Below are 26996 nucleotides of genomic sequence, written 5' to 3'. Positions count from 1 at the left end.
TACTTACATTCAGTAATCTTGCTCTGATTTGTCATCCTAAGTGTCCCAGAGATGAAAATGTAGCATAGTTTTGTTTGATAAAATCCATTTTTATATTCAAATGTAGGAACTGGGTTCTACAGTTTGAACCCCTGCTGTCTCTCGCTCCACACCCACCCCGCCCGGCCATCTAGATGTGTGAAAGTTAATGTAAAAGCTAATGATACATCATGTATGACATTCCTGGGAGTGTGTAAACTTACATTTTGTATTACCATATAATATTTGTATGTTCTCTATAGTTATGTACTTGAAAATGTATCAATTGACCAATTCGGCACATTTGGGCAGATTTGATAAAAAATAATCCAGTATTGCAATGCTTCACTGGATCAATCTGAAACTTTGCACACACACTGATGCCAGCTAGTGGCCAAAATCTAAATTGCGCCTAAACTGCAATATTATATTGTGGCCTTTCTCTTGCATTTCAAAGATGAGATATATATATATATATATATATATTCTTTAAACAAGCATGTTATTTTGTTTGTATAATCTTTTACCAGATCTAATGTGTTATATTCTCCTACATTAATTTCACATTTCCACAAACTTCAATGTGTTTCCTTTCAAATGGTATCAAGAATATGCAAATCCTTGCTTCAGGTAGTTGGATTTGGGTATGTCAATTTTGGCGAAAATTGAAAAAAAGGGTCCGATTCTTAAGAGGTTTTAACCAGCTTAAAGCAGCCACCCCATGACAGACACAGTCAACTCATTTTGATTCAATGCTTCATTATCCTGAACTCTCTGAAATTAATTGTGACACATGCTCCGAAAGCAGATGACCCAATGTAGTCACTTCCCTTGTATCTAATTTGACAAATTAGCTGTGATTGGTGCAAACCACTTTTTTGTGAGTGTCAACGCGTAGGCTCAGATCCCCTGTCCTTCTCTGTTGGCTGAGGCAAAGGGGTTCTGGAGCTGATAGTGGCGACCTCGCTGTGTACGAAAGGTCGCAGTGATTTGTGAAGTTGGCAGGCGTGTCCAAGACATTCTCCCTCTGGGCTTTTTGGGGCAATGTCATTTCGATGGCAGAGCGCAAGAGAGGAAAGGAGGAGAGGAAATTGCCAGGGACATGGTGAGTGAAAGGACGGAGAAACCGAAGGGGAGGTGGGGGTGAGGGACACTGGGATGAGAGAGGAGAGAAAAAGGGAGCATCCTAACCTGTCACCTTTCCTTTGGTACATAGCTCTCCAATAAGGGATAAACAGTGTAGCCTAATAAAGTCAATCAGTTCCCACAATGACTCTGTGCACTCTAAAGCATTTGTTTATTTACCAAAGGCTAACATTGACTTTGTGATGGATTGATTGCTTTTGTGTGTCAGTCTTTAAAGCCTCCGAGGGCCACTTGATTTTCCTATGTTCCCCTGTAAGGACGGACTCTATTCTGCTGTATCTGCAGTAACGCTGTGTTTGTGTGTGCGCGTGTGTGTCGATGGAGATGTTATAGGTAAGATGGATGTTTTTTTAGCTGAACCTTTAGCCTTATTGGATAGTGAGGAATGATTAGGGGACTTTATACTGGTGCTAGTTGAGAATGAGGGTATTTGGGATAGATGGGTCTCAATGGCAGATTTTCAAAGGGATTTAGCTCCTCAACATATTCAATACAGTATATTATGTAGTCCAAGTGGGAATTGAACTGACCACTTTAGTCCATTGAAAGGTATTTTTTGTCCAGAAATAGGCTTAATCTGATGCTTAGAAACCGGCCCTGAACGTACTCAACTTTTACGCTTTTGGCATACAGGATGAGTGGTAAAGGTAAAGCTAACTTCTTCCATAGGGCCTAAAGTACCTAGTCTGAGTACCAGTCTCTTTAGCTAACATTCCACGCCTTGCCACTGTCAAAGATACTGTACTCCTCAAGCTCATTAATGATAGAATGTTCATATTTGAAGATGGCAGGAAGGCCAGTCTCTTGGGCACATTACATGGAGTACAGGGAGTGGATTAGCTAAAGAGACTGGTACCCAGGCTAAATAGTACCTGCTTGTGACTGAATGTGCTGTCTCCTATTACCAAAGATTAAATGTGCTGGTCCTTTTCTCACAGCTGTTGGCTTAGAGACTATCAGCCTCAGTCTAGCCTGGTTTAGACTGCAGCATTATCTGCTGTATCACAGGTCAGGGTAAGGGACTGAGGAACAGACACACATATACACACACAATGACTACTCCTCAATGTCTCCATTACACAGCAAATGATCAGAATACCCATGTGTTAATTTTGCAGGGTGTACAGTGTATTTCAGATGTAGTTTGTTGTATCCTAACATGGAAATACTGTATCTCGCTGCCACTGTAGAGCCATCCACTGGTAATGTAAACCTCTGTGACCCAGAAGGTTTGAGTTCTGCGGCTTGTAGAACATGACATGAGGTCTGTGCCATGTGCCCATCTATCCAGGGATTCCATATTGGAAAGGGCATTAAAGACACATGAGATGTGGAACAGAATGCCGTGTCCACCGTCCACCCCTGCTAATGTCTGTTCCCATCCCATGAACCTCTCCTCCCCTCTCCTCATCCACGCTGTGTCAGTGCTCGCCTCGCCGGGACTGGCTCTGGGGCCCATTCGTCAGCCTGAGCCTAAAGAGCCTAAAGTGCTTTTCATGTCCGCCCGCTATGCTGCTGCAACGGCCGAACGACTGTGTGCGTGTGTACAGTAAAGGCGACTTCTAACATTTACATTTCTCACTTCTCACCCCCTAAGGCATTTGACAGGCCTGTAGGCTACACTCTGTATGCAGGGCCACTTCTGTAGTGTTGCCAATCTCACTAAAATCCACGCCTCATATCATATTCATGCCATCATATTCCTCCTCCTCGTCAACATACTCTGTGCTTTGAATATGATGTGTACAATGCATCAGAGCAGCATCTCTGTAATGCACTGATTTCATCCACATTTCAAAGGGGAAATGTGAGTGATTGCATTTTTTAGGTTGGACTTTAAAGCAACCAATACATGTTTGATTGGAAGGCCTCCTGGGTTGAATTGACACAAAACACGGTTATTGTGTTTTGAAAGGCACATTTGTAAAGAGATTGATCCCACTTGACGCTAACATAACAGGAGTCCCATCCAGTGACAAAGAAAAGGATTGGCGCAATCAGAGAAAATATTGTTGCTCCTAATCACTCGCTTATCAGCACTGTCAACTCAGTCAAACAGCGTGCTTACTGATGAGGCATTTAGACACTGGCTTCATTTAAATGCACTGTATATACACACAAACTCACATACGGTTCGTTCATTCACACACACACACACACACACACACACACCCGACGTGTCCATTTCTTTGTGTGCAATCCTGCTCCCTTCTCCCTCCCCCTTTGGTAATGATGGTCATTTAGGAGATTCAGCTGGCTGGGGCACATAAAGCATTACCCCCCCCCCATGCCCATAACACCCCATTAATCTTTTGGAGAGGCATTTAACCTTTCAAACCCAGACCAGGGGAACTTACGCACATGCACATACAGTTTAAACACACTCAGACAGTACATGCACGTCTACACACACCCTTACTCGCTCCCTCACACCCCCCAGGTGCATATTGAGCCACGGCTCACTCCCTCGCCACCTCACCATCTCAGTTAGAATGGGAACGCCGTTTCCCCTCTCCTCCTCCTCCCCTCTCCCCTCCTCAGCAGTGTGGGTTTGACCAGTGACCTGAAATGTTGCCCGACCTTTTAATACACGGTTTCCTCTGCGAAGAATAAATACATAAATCACGCAGCTCTGGCTCGATCGCTTTTACAACCTGCCTCCCTCCCTCACCCCTGTCTCACCCACACCCCGCCAAAGAGCAGAGTTCCACCACCTCCTCTCAAGTGGATACCCCCCCTGGAGACGGCTGTTCACAATGAAAGGGTCTTAGCGGTGGGGTCCTTGGCGAGAGCGGTGTAGGTGGTGGAAGCCTGTAATGGGCTAAGTGGCGGTGTGCTGTAACCTGCCAGCATGGGCCCCTTAGTATTCAGTTGTTCATCAGAGAGGGAGAAGAGGGGAGAAGGAGGATAAAGCAGAGAGAGGAGAGGAGATAGATGGGTAGGAGGGGGAGAGTGGAGGTGGGTGACTGTTGTCAGGGGGACACACACTGGATGATTTAGCTGAAGGGTAAAGAAGGTCATTGTGTTTTATTGCCACTTCCAATGGCGGCTGGTTTTGAGCGAGAGAAAATGAACTCTGACTTTGGAATCAAAAGTTGCCCACTCACGTCTCATATGTTATGACTACAATATTTTTTCTCTTGATACGTTAATAAATACATACTGTGTTCATTTTGGCATGTTTAACTGCCTGAAATATCCACTGTAGTGTGTGTAGATCGCAGGCTAACTGACGAAGAATTGGTAGCTACCCACAAAGAATTCGTTGGCCATCTACCTTGCGTATCAAAGTCGTTTTTTACATGTAAAACTATCTGGCTAGCTAGATTATTACGATTCACCTATAGCTAGCTGATAATTATGAAGTTAAACATTATGTGTTTGCTTTATGTAGTAACCTTGTTTATTTTATATTGGTCAAAGTAGCACGGAATGCAGCAGCACGGAGTGCGAGTGCTCCTCAAATATGACATTTGATGCGTTCTCCACACTCTCGTCCTCACAAGAACGTACTCAAGAGAACGTCCCCGGAAAATTAACTTGGCACCTGAAAGTGTGGAGCACGGTAGTATGCATATTGTGAAACACCCAGTGTCTTCACCACAATACAATCATCTGTGAAAGTGTGTGTGTTTGCCTGTTCTGTGTTTTCGCACACCTACCTGTCCTGCTTTTGTGTGAGTCGGTTTATAGATTTGCAAATGTATTGTTGTGCGTGTGTGAGCCGTGTTTGTGTGTGAAAAAGTGTGTGTGTTTACTGTGTAGCCTAGCTGGTCCTGATTGCAATCAGCAGTAGGAGGTGCAGCTGTTGCAGATGGGACTGCTTTATTTCCAGTCAGTCAGTCGTGTCAGTCAGCTGGATGACTCTCCTCAAACAATCAACAAGCAGCCGCTAAATGGTTTCTGTTTGGCCTGCTTCAGCTTGGTTTACGGTTTGGCCTGCTTCAGCTTGGTTTACTCTTTGGCTTGCTTTCAGCTTGGTTATCTCTTTGGCTTGCTTTCAGCTTGGTTATCTCTTTGGCTTGCTTCAGCTTGGTTTACTCTTTGGCCTGCTTCGGCTTGGTTTACTCCTTGGCCTGCTTCAGCTTGGTTCACTCTCTGGCCTGCTTCAGCTTGGTTTACTCTGATTGTGTATTTGGGCTGTGATGCCCAATGTTGACCCAGTGATGGCAACAAAAAAGAATCAATCACTTGCACTGGCAAACCCAGAGTGATTTTACTGGCAGAGAGAAGAGGGGAGTTAAAACAAGACCTTGAGACTTGGTCAGCCTAATTCCTATGCACAGTTAGACTGATTGGCGTCCTCCTGAACGGCACGCACGCACACACACAGGTCACACACACACCGAACTCCCTAAACCACAGAACTGGCAGTGATTCCCACTGGCTGACAGTATGAAGTAGGTCACATGCATGTCCCCAAATCTCCTGTCTGTCATTAACTCAACATACTATATGGCAATTACATACATAGAAATGATGTCCTTGAGGCTAAAAAAAGACACACACACACACACAGAGAGAGAAATAGAATGTTAAATATCAAATATTGAAATGTTATTTTCCTCCCTCGTTCACTTCATTATATGGCTTTCCACCAGCCTCTCTCCAGCCTTAAGCAGAAACACAGCACTGTAGCCATGGTTATTAGAGGCCAAAGATGCATGAGGGGAGAATTAGTCCAGAGCTGCAAGAGCAAGGCATGTCTCTGAATGGAATTGTGTGTATTTATTGACGCTCCCTGCTGTGTTATGTGTTGGCTTAGTGTGTTTGCCTCTGTGTTTGCTCTGGTTTTCATTCTGTTTGCAGTCTCTGTGGGTGTTTGTGGTTTTTGGCCAGTCTTGCATGGAAATATTGGTCTTGCAACGCCAGGATTGGGGGTTCGATTCCCAGGACCACTCATACAAAACATTTATGCACACATGACTAAGTGGCTTTGGACAGAAGTGTCTGCTAAATGGTATATATTATTAGGGATATAGATTATGTTAGTGAGTGCTCTTGTAAGAGATGGTGGTGTTTGTGGCATATTCAGCGTGTCTACGTGCATCTTTGACGTCTAGAGTCTTTGGTCGTACTTGTGTTAGTGTTCTATATATTCTGTGGAGCTACTGTATATAGTAGTAACATGTGCTTGTGTGTGTAGATGGTGTGTGTGTGTGTGTGTGTGTGTGTGTGTGTGTGTGTGTGTGTGTGTGTGTGTGTGTGTGTGTGTGTGTGTGAGGTGAGGTGCGCTGAGGGGTAAGGATGTAATGTGTGGTCAGATGGTCAGAGGGTGAGGTGGCTGGTCTCTCCGGGGCAGATGGGTCCAACACAGGAAGTGCCAGCAGCCAGCTCCTCTCCTCCCCTCAGTCACCAATACTACTGCCATAACCACCACAGCCAGGAGGGGAGGGGGGGAGGAGAAAGGCCTAGAGCTCTCAGTACACACATACACACTCTCACTGTACACAAAATGCACATACAGAATTATGCAAAGAAATGCAAAAATACACTAGTTCTACAGGCACACTTCCTCTGATGAATTCTCTCTGTCTCTGTATCTCTCTCTCTCTCTGTATCTCTCTCTCTCTCTCTCTGTATCTCTCTCTCTCTCTCTGTATCTATCTCTCTGTATCTATCTCTCTCTCTCTCTGTATCTCTCTCTCTGTATCTATCTCTCTCTCTGTATCTATCTCTCTCTCTCTGTATCTCTCTCTGTATCTATCTCTCTGTATCTCTCTCTCTGTATCTCTCTCTCTGTATCTAACTCTCTCTCTCTCTGTATCTCTCTCTCTCTCTCTGTATCTCTCTCTCTGTATCTCTCTCTCTCTCTCTGTATCTCTCTCTCTGTATCTATCTCGCTCTCTCTCTGTATCTCTCTCTCTCTCTGTATCTCTCTCTCTGTATCTATCTCGCTCTCTCTCTGTATCTCTCTCTCTGTATCTATCTCGCTCTCTCTCTGTATCTCTCTCTCTCTCTCTCTCTCTGTATCTCTCTCTCTGTATCTATCTCGCTCTCTCTCTGCATCTCTCTCTCTGTATCTATCTCGCTCTCTCGCTCTCTCTCTGCATCTCTCTCTCTCGCTCTCTCTCTGCATCTCTCGCTCTCTCTCTGCATCTCTCTCTGCATCTCTCTCTCTGCATCTCTCTCTCTGCATCTCGCTCTCTGCATCTCTCGCTCTCTCTCTCTGCATCTCTCTCTGCATCTCTCTCTCTCTGCATCTCGCTCTCTGCATCTCTCTCGCTCTCTCCATCTCTCTCTCTCGCTCTCTCTCTCTGCATCTCTCTCTCTGCAGCTCTCGCTCTCTCTCTGCATCTCTCTCTCTGCATCTCACTCGCTCTCTCTCTGCATCTCTCGCTCTCTCTCTGCAGCTCTCGCTCTCTCTCTGCATCTCTCTCTCTGCATCTCACTCGCTCTCTCTCTGCATCTCTCTCTCTGCATCTCTCGCTCTCTCTCTGCAGCTCTCGCTCTCTCTCTGCATCTCTCTCTCTGCATCTCACTCGCTCTCTCTCTGCATCTCTCTCTCTGCATCTCTCGCTCTCTCTCTGCAGCTCTCGCTCTCTCTCTGCATCTCTCTCGCTCTCTCTCTGCATCTCACTCGCTCTCTCTCTGCATCTCTCTCGCTCTTTCTCTCTCTCTCTCTGCATCTCTCTCGCTCGCTCTCTCTCGCAGCATCGCTCTCTCTCTCTGCATCTCGCTCTCTCTCTCTCTGTCAGGCACACCTCTCTCGCTGTATCTGTCTGTCTTTAAAGGGATACTTTGGGATTTTGGCAATAAGACCCTTTATCTACTTCCCCAGAGTCGGATGAACTCATGGATACCGTGCTAGCTGTTACCATAGACTTCCAGTCATTGTGCTAAAGCTAGTTAGCAATTGCGCTAACGCTAGTTAGCAACTTCCTTCAAACTGCACGCAGAGACATAAAAATGGTATCCGCGAGATCATCTTACTCTTGGGAAGTAGATAAAGAGCTTCATTACCAAAATCCCAAAGTATCCCTTTGACACCCACCCACACCTCTTCTGCCTATTTAATCGTTTTTCCCCCCATTAAGTTATTTTGTTGTTGGAGTCTCCTTGAGCCACAGCCCATTAGCCCGCCACAAAGACACTGGAGTGGAGTGGTAATTCAACATTAACTAGGCTCACTCCTCCATCCCATCCACAATGACAGGCAGCACACTCGGGGAGGAGGCATTGACATAATGCCAGGTTGGCAGGCTTGAGAGTAGCTAGAGTGTTTGAGAGAATGTAGGCTGTACATTGTGTTTTGCGTGTATCCTCACACTACCCCACACTGTTCCAGAGTAGAGATGTTCAGTAGCCCCAGGTTTTCTAATCCAGCAGCCTGTGATGCTAGTTCAGCACGCCTGTTTGTGTGTGAATGATCAGTGTTTAGTGTGGGACTCGGTGGAGGGGGAACGCAACGCACACCAGCACTCTGAGTCTGAGTCACAGGACCAGTACCATCCACGTCCATTCAGTACCTCAGACCCCCTCCAGCTCCCCCTGTCTTTCTCTCTCCTTTGCTCTCTCCCTCTCTTTGTTACATCAGGCCTGCCATGGGAGAAGGAAAAATTGCCAAAAGCTAAAAAAAGAAGCAGTAACAAGAGGATTTAAAAGTTTTTAGTGAATATATTAACCCTGTGTATCCTCCTCCTCTACTGGTTGGTCAGAGCCCTGCGCTCTGAAAGAGTAGAGAACAGTTTAGTCTCTCAGCCACAGAAGAGTGCACAATGCACTCTGAAACGTGTCCTCCGCTGGTCGGAACAGAGAACATGACTCCTCTCATCACGCCCACCACAAAACCACACTCCCTCCGCAGGAAACACTTTAGCAGCATAAACCAACAGTGCTGTTTCGTCTCAACTCAAGCTGAGACGCAGTGCTTCGTTAAAGTTCAGGGCTGGATTCCAGTCTGAAGGACTGGTACTTCTCCCACTGCTCTCAAACATTGCCTTATCGCTTGAAGCATCCGGTTCTGGCTTGCAGATCTGTGAGGAAGTTGGAGCACCCAGAGAAGATTTGGATTGGAATCCAGCTCAGAAGTCTACTGAACCCTCATCTGTCCCCCGTCGCCCTCTTTCTTGTTTTGTTTAATTTCAAACCTGTGCGTGAGACCGCAAGCGCACACACTCGCACACACACCTCCACTTTACAAAAACAAGAAAACAGGTCCTCTTATCTGCAGGCTGAAATCTGGAAAAATGGAAGTGTTGCATTTGCATTTTAATTCACCCTCAATCACTCGTGTTTGGTGTTGTCTGAAATTGCCTTCTGTTTTCCCCTCTTCTGTATTTATAGAGGCTCTCAGAGGCTAGCCTTAAATTGCAATCTGCCTGTTTCGACAGTATATGGAGATTAGGCCTCTTTCTATCTCTCTACCTCTCCCTTTCTCTCCTGGCCCTTCTCTCTCTCCAGCTCCCTCTCTTTCTCGCTTGGCCTCGCTCTTTTCCTTTCTCCTCCTGGCATATCCCTCTCTCCCTTTCTCTCTCTTTCCATCTCATCCCCCTGTCTCTTTCTATCTGTCCCCTTTTTCACAGCTGCCAGGGGAATTAAAATGCACACATTTCATTAGGGATGCCATACTGCCACAGAATGAGCTCTGAAGCCTTTGGATAGCCACTAGAGTCACTGACCCTCCCTGCTACCCTCCCCCACCTGTTCCTGTTCCCTCTGATATACCCAGCAGATATACATGAACATAAGGTCATTCTGGCAGATAAAGGGCCTTCAGAACAAACCAACTTCTCATACATGTATGCCTGGGTTGGAGTGAAACCACCTCACAATCCAGCCTTAGAGTTTACCTTCTATCGTATCAATATCTATACTGAACAAAAATATAAACGTAACATGTAAAGTGTTGGTCCCATTTTTCATGAGCTGAAACAAAAGATCCCAGAAATGTTCCATACGCACAAAAAGCGTATTTCTCTCAAATGTTGCACAAATTTGTTTACATCCCTGTTAGTGAGCATTTCTCCTTTGCTAAGATAATACATCCACCTGACAGGTGTGGCATATCAAGAAGCTGATTAAACAGCATGATCATTAAACAGGTGCACCTTGTGCGGGAGACAATAACATTTGCAGTTTTGTCACACAACAGAATGCCACAGATGTCTCAAGTTTTGAAGGAGAGTGCAATTGGCATGCTGACTGCAGGAATGTCCAACAGAGCTTTTGCCAGAGAATTGAATGTTCATTTCTCTACCATGTCATTTTAGAGAATTTGGCAGTACATCCAACCGGCCTCACAACCGCAGACCGCGTGTAACCACGCCAGTCCAGGACCTCCACATCTGGCTTTTTCACCTGCGAGATCGTCTGAGGAGGGTGAGGGGGGAGGTGCTGAGGAGTATTTCTCTCTGTAAAAAAGCCATTTTATGGGGGAAAAAACGTATTCTGATTGGCTGGGCCTAGCTCCCCAGTGGGTGTACCTGGTTCCCAAGTGGGTGGGCCTATGCCCTCCGAGGCCCACCCATGGCTGCGCCCCTGCCCAGTCATGTGAAATCCATAGATTAGGGCCTAAGGAATTTATTTCAATTGACTGATTTCCTTCTATGAACTGTAACTCAGTAAAATCTTTGAATTTGTTGCATGTTGTATTTATATTTTTGTTCATTATATTATGCTTTCACTGTAGATATTGATATGTAGTTTGAGACGAAAAACAGCTTTGCATGAAATGGATTCGTTTCAATGTGTGACAAATCGGTCTTGACGTTGGCTGATGCGTAGATGGTATTGCTTTTACACTAATTCCTTGCATACATGTTCACTCTTATGCTCAGTCCCACATTGGCTTAATTTATCCGTTATAATGTTAGTTTTATCCAAATCGACTTAGTCATGCGTGCATCAATTTTTCTTATGGGTGGCCTCAGCGGGAATCAAACCCACGATCCTTGGCTTTGTAAGTGCCATGCTCTACTGACTAAGCAACATAGGACTTTGTGTCAGGGTTGCTTTTTTTTAACTTTGTTGGAACGCTTAGAATCTACAATGTTCATTCCCAGTTCCATTTTCATAGAAACCTTTGGTTAAACAAAATAAACAAATTGTCACATACACCGGATAGGTGCAGTGAAATGTGTTTTTTAACAGGGTCAGCCATAGTAGTACGGCGCCCCTGGAGCAAATTGGGGTTAAGTGCCTTGCTAAAGGACTTAGACAGATTTTCACGTTGACGGCTTGGGTATTCTAACCAGAAAATTCTAACCAGAAACCTTTCTGTTACTGGCCCTACGCTCTAACCGCTACTCGTCTGAATCTGATTGGCAGATCTGAAAGGGAGTCAGGTTTTAGCCTGCCGTGATTGGACAAAAGTCCCCCAAGAGTCCCTCCCTCCTCATTCAGACCAAAACATTGGAGGGGCTGTATTGAAGCCTAGAAATAGAATGACCTCTAACATCTGTCCTCATTTTGGTCTCTCCCCCAGCCTAGGTCATTGTCTCTAAATGACATGGTTGATATTTGAGAGCACCATTGACTGGCAATGTGCCTGACGCCACACACACACACACACGCACACACACAGCCACCTAGCAGGCCTGGCCTGGTATTAGTCACCCTCTCATGTCCATGTATACTGTAATAGGAGCCTACATAAGAGGCTTATTCAAATGGCCCAATCAATCGATTTGGCTCAGCGATGGAGATTGGTGTAAGAGCCTTAGGCAGAGAACCATGTCGTCCTCTACTATGCTGAAAACAAGCTGGTGCATATGTTAATGAGCTGCATTCTATCTACAAGGTGCATACGTGAACAGTAAGATGCATACATGCATTACCAAAGCCCCTACATCCCTTTCAGGTGTTCTTATTGGTTCATATGCGTTTCCGTGTTGTTGATTGGTCGATACAAACCCTGGGTCTATGGTAGAGCCCCTCAGGGGGGTGGTTGACCTCTGACCCCTGAGTAACGATGGGTCAATAGGAGGCATCAGGAGGGCATTGGAGGGCAACCACATCTGACCATTAACCCCTAGGGGGCCAGGAAGTCAACCAGTGCCCTTGAAACTATTAGGGTGTTGGGACTGACCCCATGGCCTATAGAGGAAGTTAATTTACATAGAAGGGAGAGGTGACGTGATCCAGAGCTAGAGGATTGGAACATATAGGAGCCATAGGAAGGTAAAATACTAGGGCCATTCTGTTTGCCGTATAGGAATATAACGACAGGTTGCATGTACCCTTCTTTTAAAGAAGACGATTAGGTGGCCAAAACGTTGCAATAAACTTTAGTGAACTATTAACAAAATATATTTACAAAATAATACATATAAGAGCAATCAGCATTGTACATCAGGACGCACAACTGCAACACGTTTCGACTAGTAGAGTCTTCCTACAGTTCTTTGGAATGTGGTGGTGTGATATGGCTCCTTAGGCGTAGCTGAGTACATGATACAAATGTGTCTGTCTGTTGATTTGGCTCGGATACTGTAGGTTGAACGGAATGGCAGCAATGATATTTGTCTACTGTTACCTGCCTCATATGAAAATCTACTGTATAAGTGATCAGAAAACAAGCATGTCGACAGGACTATAATTATCCAGGCCATCTGGAGTAGTTATGACAGTTTGTGCATGAATGGTAGTGGACTTTTCTCCCTCGGAGGTAACAGAATCTACTCATTGCTGTCATCTGAGCCATTGTGTTAGTGTGTGTCACTAGGGTGTGCAGGCAATTCACAAGTGACAAGTAGGAGTGTATGAGAGTGACGATTTGTGTGTCACTGACTCCATGGAAGGTGTTATTATGGTCATTTGGCAGTTTATTTTATCTAAAGCGTCTTACTATGAACACATAGGCTAGTCAGTATAGTATTTGTGGCCTATGTGGGAATCAAACCCACAACTTGGTGTTACCAGCACCACGCTAGTGGAGCCTCTATTGAAAGCTTCCCTTGAACCAACCTTAAAGACATGCTCCGGAACTTTGGTGACTACTAAGTATTTTTTAAACCACCCGCTTGTGCTGTATGTGTTAATGTGTGAGCAGAATTACTGTATTACCTCAATTAGCCATGAAATCCCTAGCTTGAATGAGTCTGTTTTTCTGGAAGCTGTGCTGCGCCATTTTCCTTACATTTTCCTCCACGTGGGCCAGCCCCCTAGCAATTTAAGTTCAAGCCAATGAGCTTCATTTGAGTGAAAGCTAGCAAGATGCACACACAGCAAAGCGAGAGAGTGCACAATGACGAGGTGCACATATTTGATGTAGTATGCAGCTTTCAGGGACCACTTTTATATCGTGAGCGCTACTTTCAGAACTACTGGCTAAAAAGTATACAAAATAATCTATTTAATATATAATAATTATATGCAATTTAGCAGACACTTTGTAAGGATTAGTAAGCATGCATACATTTTACAACCCTATTTGCATAAGTAGGAGAAAAATGCTATTTTACGAAATATTACTGGATTAATACTGTTCAATTATCTGGCCCCAGATATGCAAATAAACAATTGACGGAAAAATGAAATAAAACCATCATCACGACAAGGATTTGTGGGTGTTGACAGTCATTGGTGCAAATGCAAAGCAAAAGTTCAGTGTCTCCCTGGGGATTGTGTGTGTGTGTGTGTTTGCACGGAGGGAGGCAGAGAGTCATCAGTCGGTGAGAGAGTGCTTTATCTCTCGTTAGACAAGCGCTTTGATTCCATTACTGAAATAGAAATCAAAATTGCCCATTACCCACACTGAAATTGAGTCGCTCAAATTATTTATTTACCGCCTCAACAATTAATGATGATTGCCCAAGGACACTCCTTGGTGCGTGTGTTTCCATGCATGTTTGAGTGGTAGGCATCTACGGTTGGTTTGTGTGTTGTAGGGATTCTTCTTGGTCTTTGGACACACCCTTGTTGTAGTTTTCCGCCCTTCCTTTTTCCATGTTGTTCTTGTGGAGTGAACGCAGTCCTATGCTGGAGGGACTCGCTTCTCCTGGATCATTTGTGCTGATGAGGCTCCCTCTGATCTCATTGAGTCAGTCCACCTGCATGGCTGCTCAGTGGAGCTTAGTCTCCTGTGACTGAGGGTGAGGGGTCAATGCATCCATCTGGCCAGCAGCACCCGCGGTGTTGAGGGATTCTGAGACTACACACCCTCGGCGTCTACCCATCATACTGCTGAGCTCATCAGATTTCTTTCAGTCTCTGGACCTGAGCATCGGGGTGTGTGTGTGTGTGTGGTATTTAGAGTCCCACTCCCGTCATTGTCCTTCACTACATTTACACAGACTTGTTTTAGCGCAGACAGATGTTTTTCTGTAGCCTATCGACTCGCGCAGACGCCTTTCTACCCCAGCGCTAGTTATATTTCCTATTGATTGATTGGCTGTCAGTCCTATTGACCGGCCAGGTCGCGGTGCTGCGCATTGATTGATGACTCCCTCTCCGCACTTCCTATCAGCGTCCGTCCCCCCCCCCCAGGACTGGTCTGTAACCACTCCGCCCTCTCTCTACTCCTCATTAATAAGAGAGAAGAGAAAGTTCGAGGGAGGGGGGTAAGAGTTAGGGAGGGATGGCTGGTCGGGGGGGGGGGGGGGGGGGGGGTAGCAAGATGGGGGAGGGAGATGAAAAAGGGAAAATAGAGCGCTAGGGAGTGGGGTATAGGGAAAGGAGGAAAAAGTGAGGGGGGCGAAGGAGTGCATGAGAACGAGAGGGAAAAAAAGTGATTGAGAGAGTAGGAGTGTCACTGACTCTCTCTCTCTGACGGTACCAGCCTACGCTACCTCTCCTCCTCCAATAGCATCGTAACGTGCTGCCTCTGTCCGGTTAAATAATGCATCCTTCTGCTTGACTGGGCCTGTAGGAAATGGAAGGCACCACAATAGCGATACAGCCTCAATAATGCAACAGTCATCTGAAAGGGTTATCAGGTCCTCTCACACAGAAAAAGCTGCCCCAACATGCACCACTGCTTCCGCAATGCTAGGCTGCTGCGTTGTTGATGACATTTGAAAGGGACACCCAGAACAAAAAGGTTAAGTATCCCGGTTGGCATTGTGACAAAGGAGCCTAATTGTGTGTGTGTGTGTGTGGGAGAGGTGTGTATGTGGGGGGTGGGATTCAACCTTTTCACCATCTCTTATCCTTTCACACAGTAGGGGGTTGGATAGGAAAATACTCACATTTCATCATAGCTGAAATAAAGGTAGTAATTATTTATTTGTAATAAAAAACTGTTTGCATAAGGGTGCGTCCGTGCATCGACCCACGTGTGTGTGCTCAAATGTGCCGTGGCTTTACGTGGTTGTATGCTTCTGTGCCCACTGCACTGCAGACGTGTCAGAATGCATCTCTTCATACGCATGCGATGCATCAAATATGCAATATTTTATAGGTCAACCTTTGCCTCTGCACTTTCTTTCTCCCATGTCTAGCCATTACACCAGCAGTACTCAAAGTCCTGCTCCCTCGCGCTCTTTCTCTCTCGCTCTTTCTCTCTGTCTCAACCTCATTCTCTCTCTCTCTCTCTCTCTCTCTCTCTCTCTCTCTCTCTCTCTCTCTCTCTCTCTCTCTCTCTCTCTCTCTCTCTCGCTCTCTTTCTTTCTCTCTCGGTTATGTAAGCACATCCAGTGCCTCAGAGGACCTAGACAGAGCCAGAGCTGGAGCCAGAGGCTTCCCTCCCCTCTGGGGCTCCCTGTCCTGTCCTGTCCTCCCTCTGAAGCCAGGCCATTACCACACAACACCAGGAGACATCGCTGTCTAGATCTCTTCCCTACTGACTGAGCCTCAGGTGACTCTGTGGAAAAGTACACCTATTCACCATTTTAAACTCTGTTTAGCTTAGATGGGGATCATACTGGACTCCTCCACAGGGGCACAGCTCTGGTTTATAATGAACCTGACAGGCTGCCTCAGCGTTTCCTAGTGGTTCTCCCAGGAATGTAACCTGGCACCCCTCTCCTCCTCACTCCTCTGACTGCATCACCTCCAGACACTCAATTACTCCCCTTTAAGAATTCCCCTCCCAAATGAAAAAAAAAAAGCATCCGTCTTTCAAAAAGGGGAAAGATACAATTTTCGCTTAGGCATTTGCTGCATTTTCCCCCAGTCCTCAGCTGACATGAGAATGCTATTCATTGACTACAGCTCAGCGTTCAACACCATAGTGCCCTCAAAGCTCCTCACTAAGCTAAGGATCCTGGGACTAAACACCTCCCTCTGCAACTGGATCCTGGATTTCCTGACGGGCCGCCCCCAGATGGTAAGGGTAGGTAACAACACATCTGCCACGCTGATCCTCAACATGGGGGCCCCTCAGGGGTGCGTGCTCAGTCCCCTCCTGTACTCCCTGTTCACCCATGACTGCATGGCCAGGCACGACTCCAACACCATCATTAAGTTTGCCGACAACACAACAGTGGTAGGCCTGATCACCGACAACGATGAGACAGCCTATAGGGAGGAGGTCAGAGACCTGGCTGTGTGGTGCCAGGATAACAACCTCTCCCTCAATGTGACCAAGACAAAGGAGATGATTGTGGACTTCAGGGGAAAAAAAGAGGATTGAGCACGCCCCCATTCTCATCGACGGGGCTGTAGAGGAACAGGTTGAGAGCTTCAAGTTCCTTGGTGTCCACATCACCAACAAACTATCATGGTCCAAACACACCAAGACAGTCGTGAAGGGAGCACGACAAAGCCTATTCCCCCTCAGGAGACTGAAAAGATTTGGCATGGGTCCTCAGATCCTCAAAAAGTTCTACAGCTGCACCATCGAGAGCATACTGACTGGTTGCATCACCGCCTGGTATGGCAACTGCTCGGCCTCCGACCGCAAGGCACTACAGAGGGTAGTGCGTACGGCCCAGTACATCACTGGGGCCAAGCATCCTGCCATCCAGGACCTCTATACCAGGCGGTGTCAGAGGAAGGCCCTCAAAATTGTCAAAGACTCCAGCCACCCTAGTCATAGACTGTTCTCTCTGCTACCGCACGGCAAGCGGTACCGGAGCGCCAAGTCTAGGTCCAAAAGGCTTCTCAACAGCTTCTACCGCCAAGCCATAAGACTCTTGAACAGCTAATCATGGCTACCCGGACTATTTGCACCCCCACCCCATCTTTTTACGCTGCTGCTACTCTGTTAATTATTTATGCATAGTCACTTTAACTCTACCCACATGTACATATTACTTCAACTACCTCAACTATCCGGTGCCCCTGCACATTGACTCTGCACCGGTACCCCCCTGTATATAGCCTCCCTACTATGTAGCACTTGCGCTGATTTTAGTGTTAACACACTGTGGTGTGTGTGTGAGGCGCGTCAGAGAGAAAAGGCAGCGCTCCTTAGACCCCATTATTGGAGCTGAAAGTTTCATGATTCTGTAAAAGCCAGAGCAGGGTCTGAAGCTAATGTCCTGCTCTGTTCTGGAACCTGTACTGTAGGGATGGATACTTCGGAGGGGACCAACTGTGGCCCGTAGAGGTGTGTGTGCAGGTTTTTTTCTGGGTCAAAAAGGGGCTTAGGTGGTGGGCGTGCAGGGGGTGTGGCAACGGCCAATCGCACCCATTGCCATGCCCCCTGCCACGCCCACCACCTAAGCCCCTTTTTGATCCAGAAGAAAAAATTGGAGAGAGAGAGAGAAATTTTTTGCCGTTTTTAAAGCAAATTTACTGCAATTCTACATATTCTGCCATGGAGCTGAGAGAAATTGTTGCCATGAATTATTTTTTTTCCTGCAATTATATGTATTTTGCCATGGCTAATGTTGTGTGTTCTTTTGCTCAAGGATAATAACAAAATCAATACTGCAAAATTAATTGTTTTGGGAATTTTCTATTCTCCCTGACTGTGTAGCTTTTATTTTGTTGATTGATAGTTCTCAAAGATTGTTATTTAAAGATGCACTATGCAGAAATCGCTCCGCCATTTCCTGGTTGCTAAAATTCTAATAGTTAGGCTAATATCAGTTTATGTGACAAAACAACAAGTATAGCGTAGAGCAGTGGTCACCAACCGGTTGATCGATTGGTCGATCTCCAAGGCATTCCATTCGTTTCGCACTTTTGGTGGTAGGTGCACTTGATCCTAGCGCCGGGAGGACAAAATGTTCCTATTTTGAACCATTTCATGTGTCTGAAGGTAGAACTCCAGCTACCCGGCAGGCCCAGAGAGCAAATCAAGGGCACCTACAACACTACCGCTGGACAATCAGATAGCTCGAGCCATAGACTGAAAAAGAAGCCTCGAACGCACAGCAAAGTTCATACTGTGAGATTACAAAACTTTTAAAACCATGACTAGAGACTCAACTAATACAGCAAAGAGCTGCTGTTTTTGTGTTTAAGTAGTTATTCAGCACTGTCAACACTTTGTTCAACACCTCGTATAAGCCATATAAGTTTTATAAGCCACCAGCACTGCAGCTGCAATGAATGAGTATAGCAGTGTTCCGATAAGCTTGCGTTGTTATTATTAGCTGCTTGTGTCTAATATCGAGGAATATTTCACTTTCTCTGGTCATAGGAGTAACAACATGAATTGGTGGATGAGGCAGAAATAATGCAGTGCGACTTGAGTTTCGCATTCAGCTGGAAGACTGTCCCCTTTACTCAGCGGAGGGACGGTGACTCGGGAGAGAGGCAGCCTCACCGCTGCTCCGTCCTTCCCCTCAGACTGATCATCAGATGCAGGCCTTCAGTCCCAAAAAAATATATATATGTCAGTCAAAAGTTTGGACACACCTACTCATTCAAGGGTTTTTCTTTATTTTTTACATTTTTTACATTGTAGAATAATAGTAAAGACATCAAAACTAGGAAATAACATATATGGAATCATGTAGGAACCAAAAAAGTGTTAAATAAAAAATATATTTTAGATTCTTCAAAGTAGCCACCCTTTGCCTTGAAGACAGCTTTGCACACTCTTGGCATTCTCTCAACCAGCTTCGTGAGGTAGTCACCTGGAATGCTTTTCCAACAGTCTTGAAGGAGTTCCCACATATGCTGTGCACTTGTTGGCTGCTTTTACTTCACTATACAGTCCAACTCATCCCAAACCATCTCAATTGGGTTGAGGTCGGGTGATTAAGGAGACCAGGTCATCTGATGCGGCACTCCATCACTCAAATAGCCCTTACACAGCCTGGAGTCATTGTCATTCTAACAGAATGCTGTGGTAGCCATGCTGGTTAAGTGTGCCTTGAATTCTAAATAAACAACAGACAGTGTCACCAGCAAAGCACCATCACACCTCCTTCTCCATGCTTCACCCGTGGGAGCCACACATGCGGAGATCATCCGTTCAGCTACTCTGCGTCTCACAAAGACACGGCGGTTGGAACCAAAAATCTCAAATTTGGACTCATCAGACCAAAGGACAGATTTCCACTAATGTCCATTGCTCGTGTTTCTTGGCCCAAGCAAGTCTCTTCTTCTTATTGGTGTCCTTTAGTAGTGGTTTCTTTGCAGCAATTCGACCATGAAGGCCTGATTCACGCAGTCTCCTCTGAACAGTTGATGTTGAGATGTGTCTGTTACTTGAACTCTGAAGCATTTAGTTGGGCTGCAATCTGAGGTGCAGTTAATTGCCGATTTCTGAGGCTGGTAACTCCAATGAACTTATCCTCTGCAGTAGAGGTAGCTCTGGGTCTTCCATTCCTGTGGCGGTCCTCATGAGAGCCAGTTTCATCATAGCGCTTGATGGTTTTTGCGACTGCACTTGAAGAAACTTTAAAAGTTCTTGACATTTTCCGGATTGACTGACCTTCATGTCTTAAAGTAATGATGGACTGTCGTTTCTCTTAGCTTATTTGAGCTGCTTATTTGGACTTGGTCTTTTACCAAATAGGGCTATCTTCTCCCCCCCTTTCCCCCCCCTCAAACACATTAAGAAGGAAAGAAATTCCACAAATTAACTTTTAAGAAGGCACACCTGTTAATTGAAATGCATTCCAGGTGACTACCTGAGCTTGTTGAGAGAATGCCAAGAGTGTGCAAAGCTGTCATCAAGGCAAAGGGTGGCTACTTTGAAGAATCGCAAATATAAAATATATTTTGATTTGTTTAACACTTTTTTGGTTACTACATGATTCCATATGTGTTAATTCATAGTTTTGATGTCTTCACTATTATTCTACAATGTAGAAAATAGTAAAAATGAAGAAAAACCCTTGAATGAGTAGGTGTGTCCAAACTTTTGACTGGTACTGTGTATATTATGCTGACTTAGCTGTGCCTCACAAGTAATACAACAAATTATATATTACCAGTGTGATCATATACCTAAATGTTTTTAATATAATAAAAAAATGATCTGAGAAGAACAACATTGGCAGGGCAATTCAAGCATAGCAAATATGCAGTGATAATGTATTGGGTCTATAGCTTACTGCACAAACCTCATTGCTACAGTCCTGTTTTTAATTGGTTAATGTTGCATATGCTTAGGTTTTTTAAGTCATGTTTTTTTTTTATCTGAGCGGTAGATCTCAGCTTACATTTTGACTCAGAAAGTGATCTTGACTCAGAAAAGGTTGGTGACCACTGGTGTAGAGAATCATTGTACCATCTAAACCGCTGTGAAATATAGTTTCCATAACCAAAAATATTGTATTTTCAGCTGTTTTGAAGCTGATGTACAAAACCAAAAGGAAAATAAGCAAAAACTAAACTTAAGCACAGGAAGCATAGAAATACAGCGCATAGAACAGATCTACCGCTTCTTAGACTTGCTTTCAATGAGAATATAGATATAGAACTCACATTTCTGTGAATTTAGTCAGGTCGCCCAAAAAGTAACACATTGCAGCTTAGGCATTTTTACACTTTTTGGACTTAAGGTGCTGAATAACTTTTTTGCCCTTTCACTGGGACTCGGGGAGTGGAATTATTTTGTGTGTGTCTCCTGTGTGTATTTTACACTCATCCGTTTTTGTTTGCGCTCTGTGTGTGTTTGTACACTGAACAAAAATATGAACATGCAACAATTTCAAAGATTTTACTGAGTTACAGTTCATATAAGGAAATCAGTCAATTGAAGTAAATTCATTAGGCCTAATCTATGGATTTCACATGACTGGGAATGCAGATATGCATATGTTAGTCACAGATACTTTTTTTTAAAAGGTAGGGGCATGTATCAGAAAACCAGTCAGTATCAGTTTCTGGTGGGACCACCATTTGCCTCATACAGCTGGATATTGGCGGGAACTGGAACACGCTGTTACACGTCGATCCAGATCCCAAACATGCTCAACATGCAGGCCATGGAAGAACTGGGACAACGTCAGCTTCCAGGAATTGTGTACAGATCCTTGCGACATGGGGCCCTGCATTATCATGCTGAAACATGAGGCGATGGCGGCGGATGAATGACATGACAATGGCCTCAGGATCTCGTCACAGTATCTCTGTGCTTTCAAATTGCCATCGATAAAATTAAATTGTGTTCGTTGTCCGTACCTTTGGCTGCCCATACCATAACCCCACTGCCACCATAGGAGACTCTGTTCACAACGCTGACATCAGCAAACCGCTTGCCCATACAACTCCATACACGCTGTCTGCCATCTGCCCGTTACAGTTGAAACCAGAATTAATCTGTGAAGAGCACACTTCTCCAGCGTGCCAGTGGCCATCGAAGGTGAGCATTTGCCCACTGAAGTTGATTATGACGCCAAACTACAGTCAGGTCAAGACCCTGGTGAGGACGACAAGCACTCAGATGAGCTTCCCTGAGACTGTTTATGACAGTTTGTTCAGAAATTCTTTAGTTGTGCAAACCCACAGTTTCATCAGCTGTCCGGGTGGCTGGTCTCAGATGATCCCGCAGGTGAAGAAGCCGGATGTGGAGGTCCTGGGCTGGCGTGGTTACACGTGTTCTGCGGTTGTGAAGCCGGTTGAACGTACTGCCAAATTCTCTAAATACTTGAGACATCTGTGGCTTTGTGTTGTGTGACAAAACTGCACATTTTACAGTGGCCTTTTATTGTCCCCAGCACAAGGTGCACCTGTGTAATGACTATGCTGTTTAATCAGCTGCTTGATATACCACACCTGTCAACTGGATTGATTATCTTGGCAAAGGAAAAATGCTCACTAACAGGGATGTAAACCAATTTGCGCACAAAAATTGAGAGAAATACGTTTTTTGTGCGTATGGAATATTTCTGGGATCTTTTATTTCAGCTCATGAAACACGGGACTAACACTTTACATGTTGCATTTATATTTTTGTTCAGTGTATATCTATCCCGCTCACTCCCTCTCCCTCTTAGTGTTGTCCTATTAGAGGGATGATATGTGGACAATAGCTCTCCCCCTGGGTCAGTGGCCTGCCTATCCCAGTCTCCTCTCTCTCTGAGCCTCAGGCCTGCTGGTGTGAATGCAGCCTGATACATTTCTTGGGGGTTGCAGGGAGGACACTGGAACAACATGTGGATAATCCTCTCTATTGAACTTTATGGGGCTCATTTCATAATTCTCCCTTTCACTGGGACTCAGGAAGGGAATTATGTGTGTGTGTAAGGAGATTAGCACTGGCACCAGCTTGCTGTCTGCTTGGTTGCTGCTCTTCTCACTCCTTTCATATAAAACACGCTGTCGTACACTCTTCAGTCTGTGGCTCTCACCACTGTATAGAAATGTATTTGAAAGGCGAGCAACAGACACACACACGCACAAACACACTATCGCTAAGTTAATGGCAACACAATGAAACAAGTTCACCCTTTTACACACGCTCATACTGCCATGCTAACAGGACTGCCCCCGCATGCTCTAGGAACCATTGTTGGAGAAAATGTGCCTTCAGTCTATTCATTGAACAGTGACCTATTAGTATAATCCTTCCATACAGCTGTCTCTCTTCCCTTGTTCCATCCCTTTGTCTTCACTAGTTAGCAATGTAGGGATATGACTTCAGTGTCAGCAAGGCCGAATAACTCTGTTTAATCGCAAATGATAAAACGAGGCACAAGTGCCTTTCAGGATGAAGAGTGAGAGAGGCACTTACTGGTGAGATGGAACAAGGACTCTCTCCAGTTCATTTGTGTGTTTAGCACTAAATGCCCTTCTGTTGAATGCCAGGGCTGCCTGGCTCGTCACTGCTACTGCTGGAGGAAAGGACAATTCCACTCCGCTCTGTACCTGAGAAATATAGGACTTCATCAAAGGACTTCCTTGAAGTCATAGACGTCAGTGCCCTCTTTGAAATTAACAGCATAGAATAAAAGGCTAACAACTGTATGTTCCTTGCTTTGCTGCTTAGTAAAATTGCCATCAAGCGAGAATAGCAGTATTTTTCACTGTTTCAAAAGATGGTTTTATACTACCTGTCACATCTTCTGATCAAATGACTTTGTACAGGTTAACTGACGTTGTGTAATGTATTCTCCTATCATAACGGTCTGCGTTGACTGATACACTGTTCACTTTAATCATATCCTCTTTGAAGGACACTAGCCAGCCCCATTGAAACTGAATCGAAACCACAAACTTAAGATTCATGGCTTGACTCTGATATCCACATTGTCAGAAACTAAGTTATAGACAATTATTTATAAAATGATCCCCTGGAAATCTGTGTTTAGCAGTTGATATTGGTCACAGCCATTTCATTAGTCTCTCTCTCAAAGGCCAGTTAGCGCGTCTAACTAGGGAGTGATTATTCCTATTAGTCATTGTGTGATCAGAACACTGACTTTCCATACGCATACTGACTGACCTCGTTTATTTAGTTGCTTTCCCTCACACGCTCTCGTTTTCTCTGGCAACTGTCATTCTGATCCCTTTACTCGTTCTCTCTCTCTCTCTCTCTCTCTCTCTCTCTCTCTCTCTCTCTCTCTCTCTCTCTCTCTCTCTCTCTCTCTCTCTCTCATGCTCTCCCTTTTTCTCTTCTCTAATACCGCTCTAAAATGCTGTGTGTTATCAATGATACACAGAGCCAGGCCCAGGGTGTAAAGGGGAGAACAATACCAGTTTGGAAAAGAGTACTCTCCAAGGATGCATGGTCCAGGAAAATTTTCGGAGCACTGTCCATGGTGCTGACATGGCACATTATGCAAGCACCCCCGTCAAAGGTTGCTAAATATCAGTGGGTTTTTATGGAAGCGCTGCTGTCCAAGATTCTTAAGTATCAGTGAACAGACTTGCTATGGTTGCTATGTGTCATCCGGTATTAATATTAGATTCACTGTGCAAGGTTCTGTAGAATCAGACAGAAACTGAAGTTGCCATAGTCAGGCTGCCTAAATGTTGGATGGATACTGGAGGGCTGTCCAAGGTCCTGAAAAGCAGTTTTGCTGTATGTATAGTTGTCATGGCTGAGAAGGTGCTGTCCAAGGTCCTGAAGCTGCAGTAGTAGCAGCAGTGGCGGTGTTGTTCTAGTGTGCTGAACTATGGCTCTAGCTGTTTGCTGTCGATGGTGCTGAAAGGAGTCTGGACTGAATATCCTTTGTGTCCTAAATGCCCTGGCTTGTTTTCTAGTAGCTGCTGCAGTTTAAAGTTACAGGATAAAAACATGTTTTCCGACAAGCTTAATTCCTGAACAGATGCTATCAATGCACTTATGACAATATATTTTTATCACTTGGAAATAGCCAAATCCCAAAATTTTATGTGGGGTGTCATTACTTTAAGTGCAGCTATTCAAGTATGTCATCACCTCATTTTCCTCTATGTTCTAATAGTTATGTCCAAGAGTAAATCTCAACTACAGTGGCTATTGCCCTCCTCCTTATTTCATGGAGAGATGGTGGGCACTGGGCAGCCTCTGTCTTTGTAAGAAGTCTGGATTTTTTAAAATGCTCTATAATATCCACTGGTGATTATAATACGCGTAATCGAGACTAGTGACTAAGCTGAACTACTTTATTGAGGAAACATTTAGAAAATAAATGCTTTATTTTCACATACACCGGATAGGGGCAGTGATATGTGTCATTTTACAGGGTCAGCCATAGTAGTACGGCGCCCCTGGAGCAAATTGGGGTTAAGCGCCTTGCTCAAGCAGTGGTCTAAGGCACTGCATCGCAGTGCTAGCTGTGCCACTAGAGATCCTGGTTCGAGTCCAGGCTCTGTCGCAGCCGACCGCGAGCGGGAGACCCATGGGGCTGTGCACCAATTTGGACACCACGAAATTGGGGAGAAAAAGGGAGTAAAATTATTATTTTTAATAACAGTGCCTTGCTCAAGGGCACACTGACTGTGATGTGGTTGTGTCACTGAACTATCTAAATAGGAATGCATCTGTAAGTCATTCTGCATAAGAGCGTCTGCTTACTGACTAAAATGTCTAATGAAATGAGACTATGAGATGACGAGTGGTGTTTGATGCAGACTGACAACATGTAATTTGAGTACTATTTTTCAACTGAACTAATGCTATTCTCCATCTTACTTTTCCCTCTTTCTCTGTCTCTTTTCCACTCTTTCTCTTTCAGTGGTCCTGCTGAACTCTAAAGAAACTCAGGCAGAGCTCGGTTGGACGTCGTACCCCTCCAATGGAGTGAGTGTACCAGTCTGTTGTATACTTTGAATATACAGTACCAGTCAAAAGTTTGGACACACCTACTCTTTCAAGGGTTTTTCTTTATTTTTACTATTTTCTACATCATGTAGTAACCAAAAAAGTGTTAAACAAATCAAAATATATTTTAGATTCTTCAAAGTAGCCACCCTTTGCCTTGATGACAGCTTTGCACACTCTTGGCATTCTCTCAACCAGCTACACCTGGAATGCTTTTCCAACAGTCTTGAAGGAGTTCCCACATATGCTGAGCACTTGTTGGCTGCTTTTCCTTCACTCTGCGGTCCAACTCATCCCAAACCATCTCAATTGGGTTGAGGTCAGGTGATTGTGGAGGCCAGGTCATCTGATGCGGCACTCCATCACTCTCCTTCTTGGTCAAATAGCCCTTACACAGCCTGGAGGTGTGTTGGGTCATTGTCCTGTTGAAAAAGAAATGATAGTCCCACTAAGCGCAAACCAGATGGGATGGCGAATCGCTACAGAATGCTGTGGTAGCCATACTGGTTAAGTGTGCCTTGAATTCTAAATAAATCACTGACAGTGTCACCAGAAAAGCACCATCACACCCCTTCCTCCATGCTTCACGGTGGGAACCACACATGCTGAGATCATCCGTTCATCCACACCACATCTCACAAAGACACGGCAGTCGGAACCAAAAATCTCAAATTTGGACTCCAGACCAAAGGACAAATTTCCACCGGTCTAATGTCCATTGCTCGTGTTTCTTGGCACAAGCAAGTCTCTTCTTCTTATTGGTGTCCTTTAGTAGTGGTTTCTTTGCAGCAATTCGACCATGAAGGCCTGATTCACGTAGTCTACTCTGAAAAGATGATGTTGAGATGTGTCTGTTACTTGAACTCTGTGAAGCATTTATTTGGGCTGCAATTTCTGAGGCTGGTAACTCTAATGAACGTATCCTATGCAGCAGAGGTAACTCTGGGTCTTCCTTTCCTGTGGCGGTCCTCATGAGAGCCAGTTTCATCATAGCGCTTAATGGTTTTTGCGACTGCACTTGAAGAAACTTTCAAAGTTCTTGAAATTTTCCAGATTGACTGACCTTCATGTCTTAAAGTAATGATGGACTGTCGTTTCTCTTTGCTTATTTGAGCTGTTCTTGCCATAATATGGACTTGGTCTTTTACCAAAAAGAGCTATCTTCTGTATACAACCTCTACCTTGTCACAACACAACTGATTGGCTCAAACACATTAAGAAGGAAATAAATTCCACAAATTAACTTTTAAGAAGGCACACCTGTTAATTGAAATGCATTCCAGGTAACTACCTCATGAAGCTGGTTGAGAGAATGCCAAGAGTGTGCAAAACTGTCATCAAGGCAAAGCGTGGT

The 26996-nt window shown here is 44.9% G+C and overlaps 1 protein-coding gene across 1 annotated transcript in view; it reads left to right on the top strand.

Annotated features, from left to right (window-relative positions):
• epha10 (EPH receptor A10) overlaps positions 1 to 26996 on the top strand; it is a gene marked incomplete at both ends in the record, with an annotated part of 146187 nt that overhangs the window by 11196 nt on the left and 107995 nt on the right. Inside the window, one exon of the mRNA XM_084165258.1 lies at positions 25557 to 25621. Within this exon, the coding sequence (XP_084021384.1) occupies positions 25557 to 25621 (65 nt within the window). The remainder of the gene's footprint in view (positions 1 to 25556; positions 25622 to 26996) is intronic.

Source organism: Coregonus lavaretus, assembly GCF_964263955.1.
Source record: "Coregonus lavaretus genome assembly, chromosome: 7".
NCBI classification, from domain to species: Eukaryota; Metazoa; Chordata; class Actinopteri; order Salmoniformes; family Salmonidae; genus Coregonus; species Coregonus lavaretus.
Note: the sequence above shows the minus strand (reverse complement) of the source record. Positions and strands in the feature narration are given on the sequence as shown.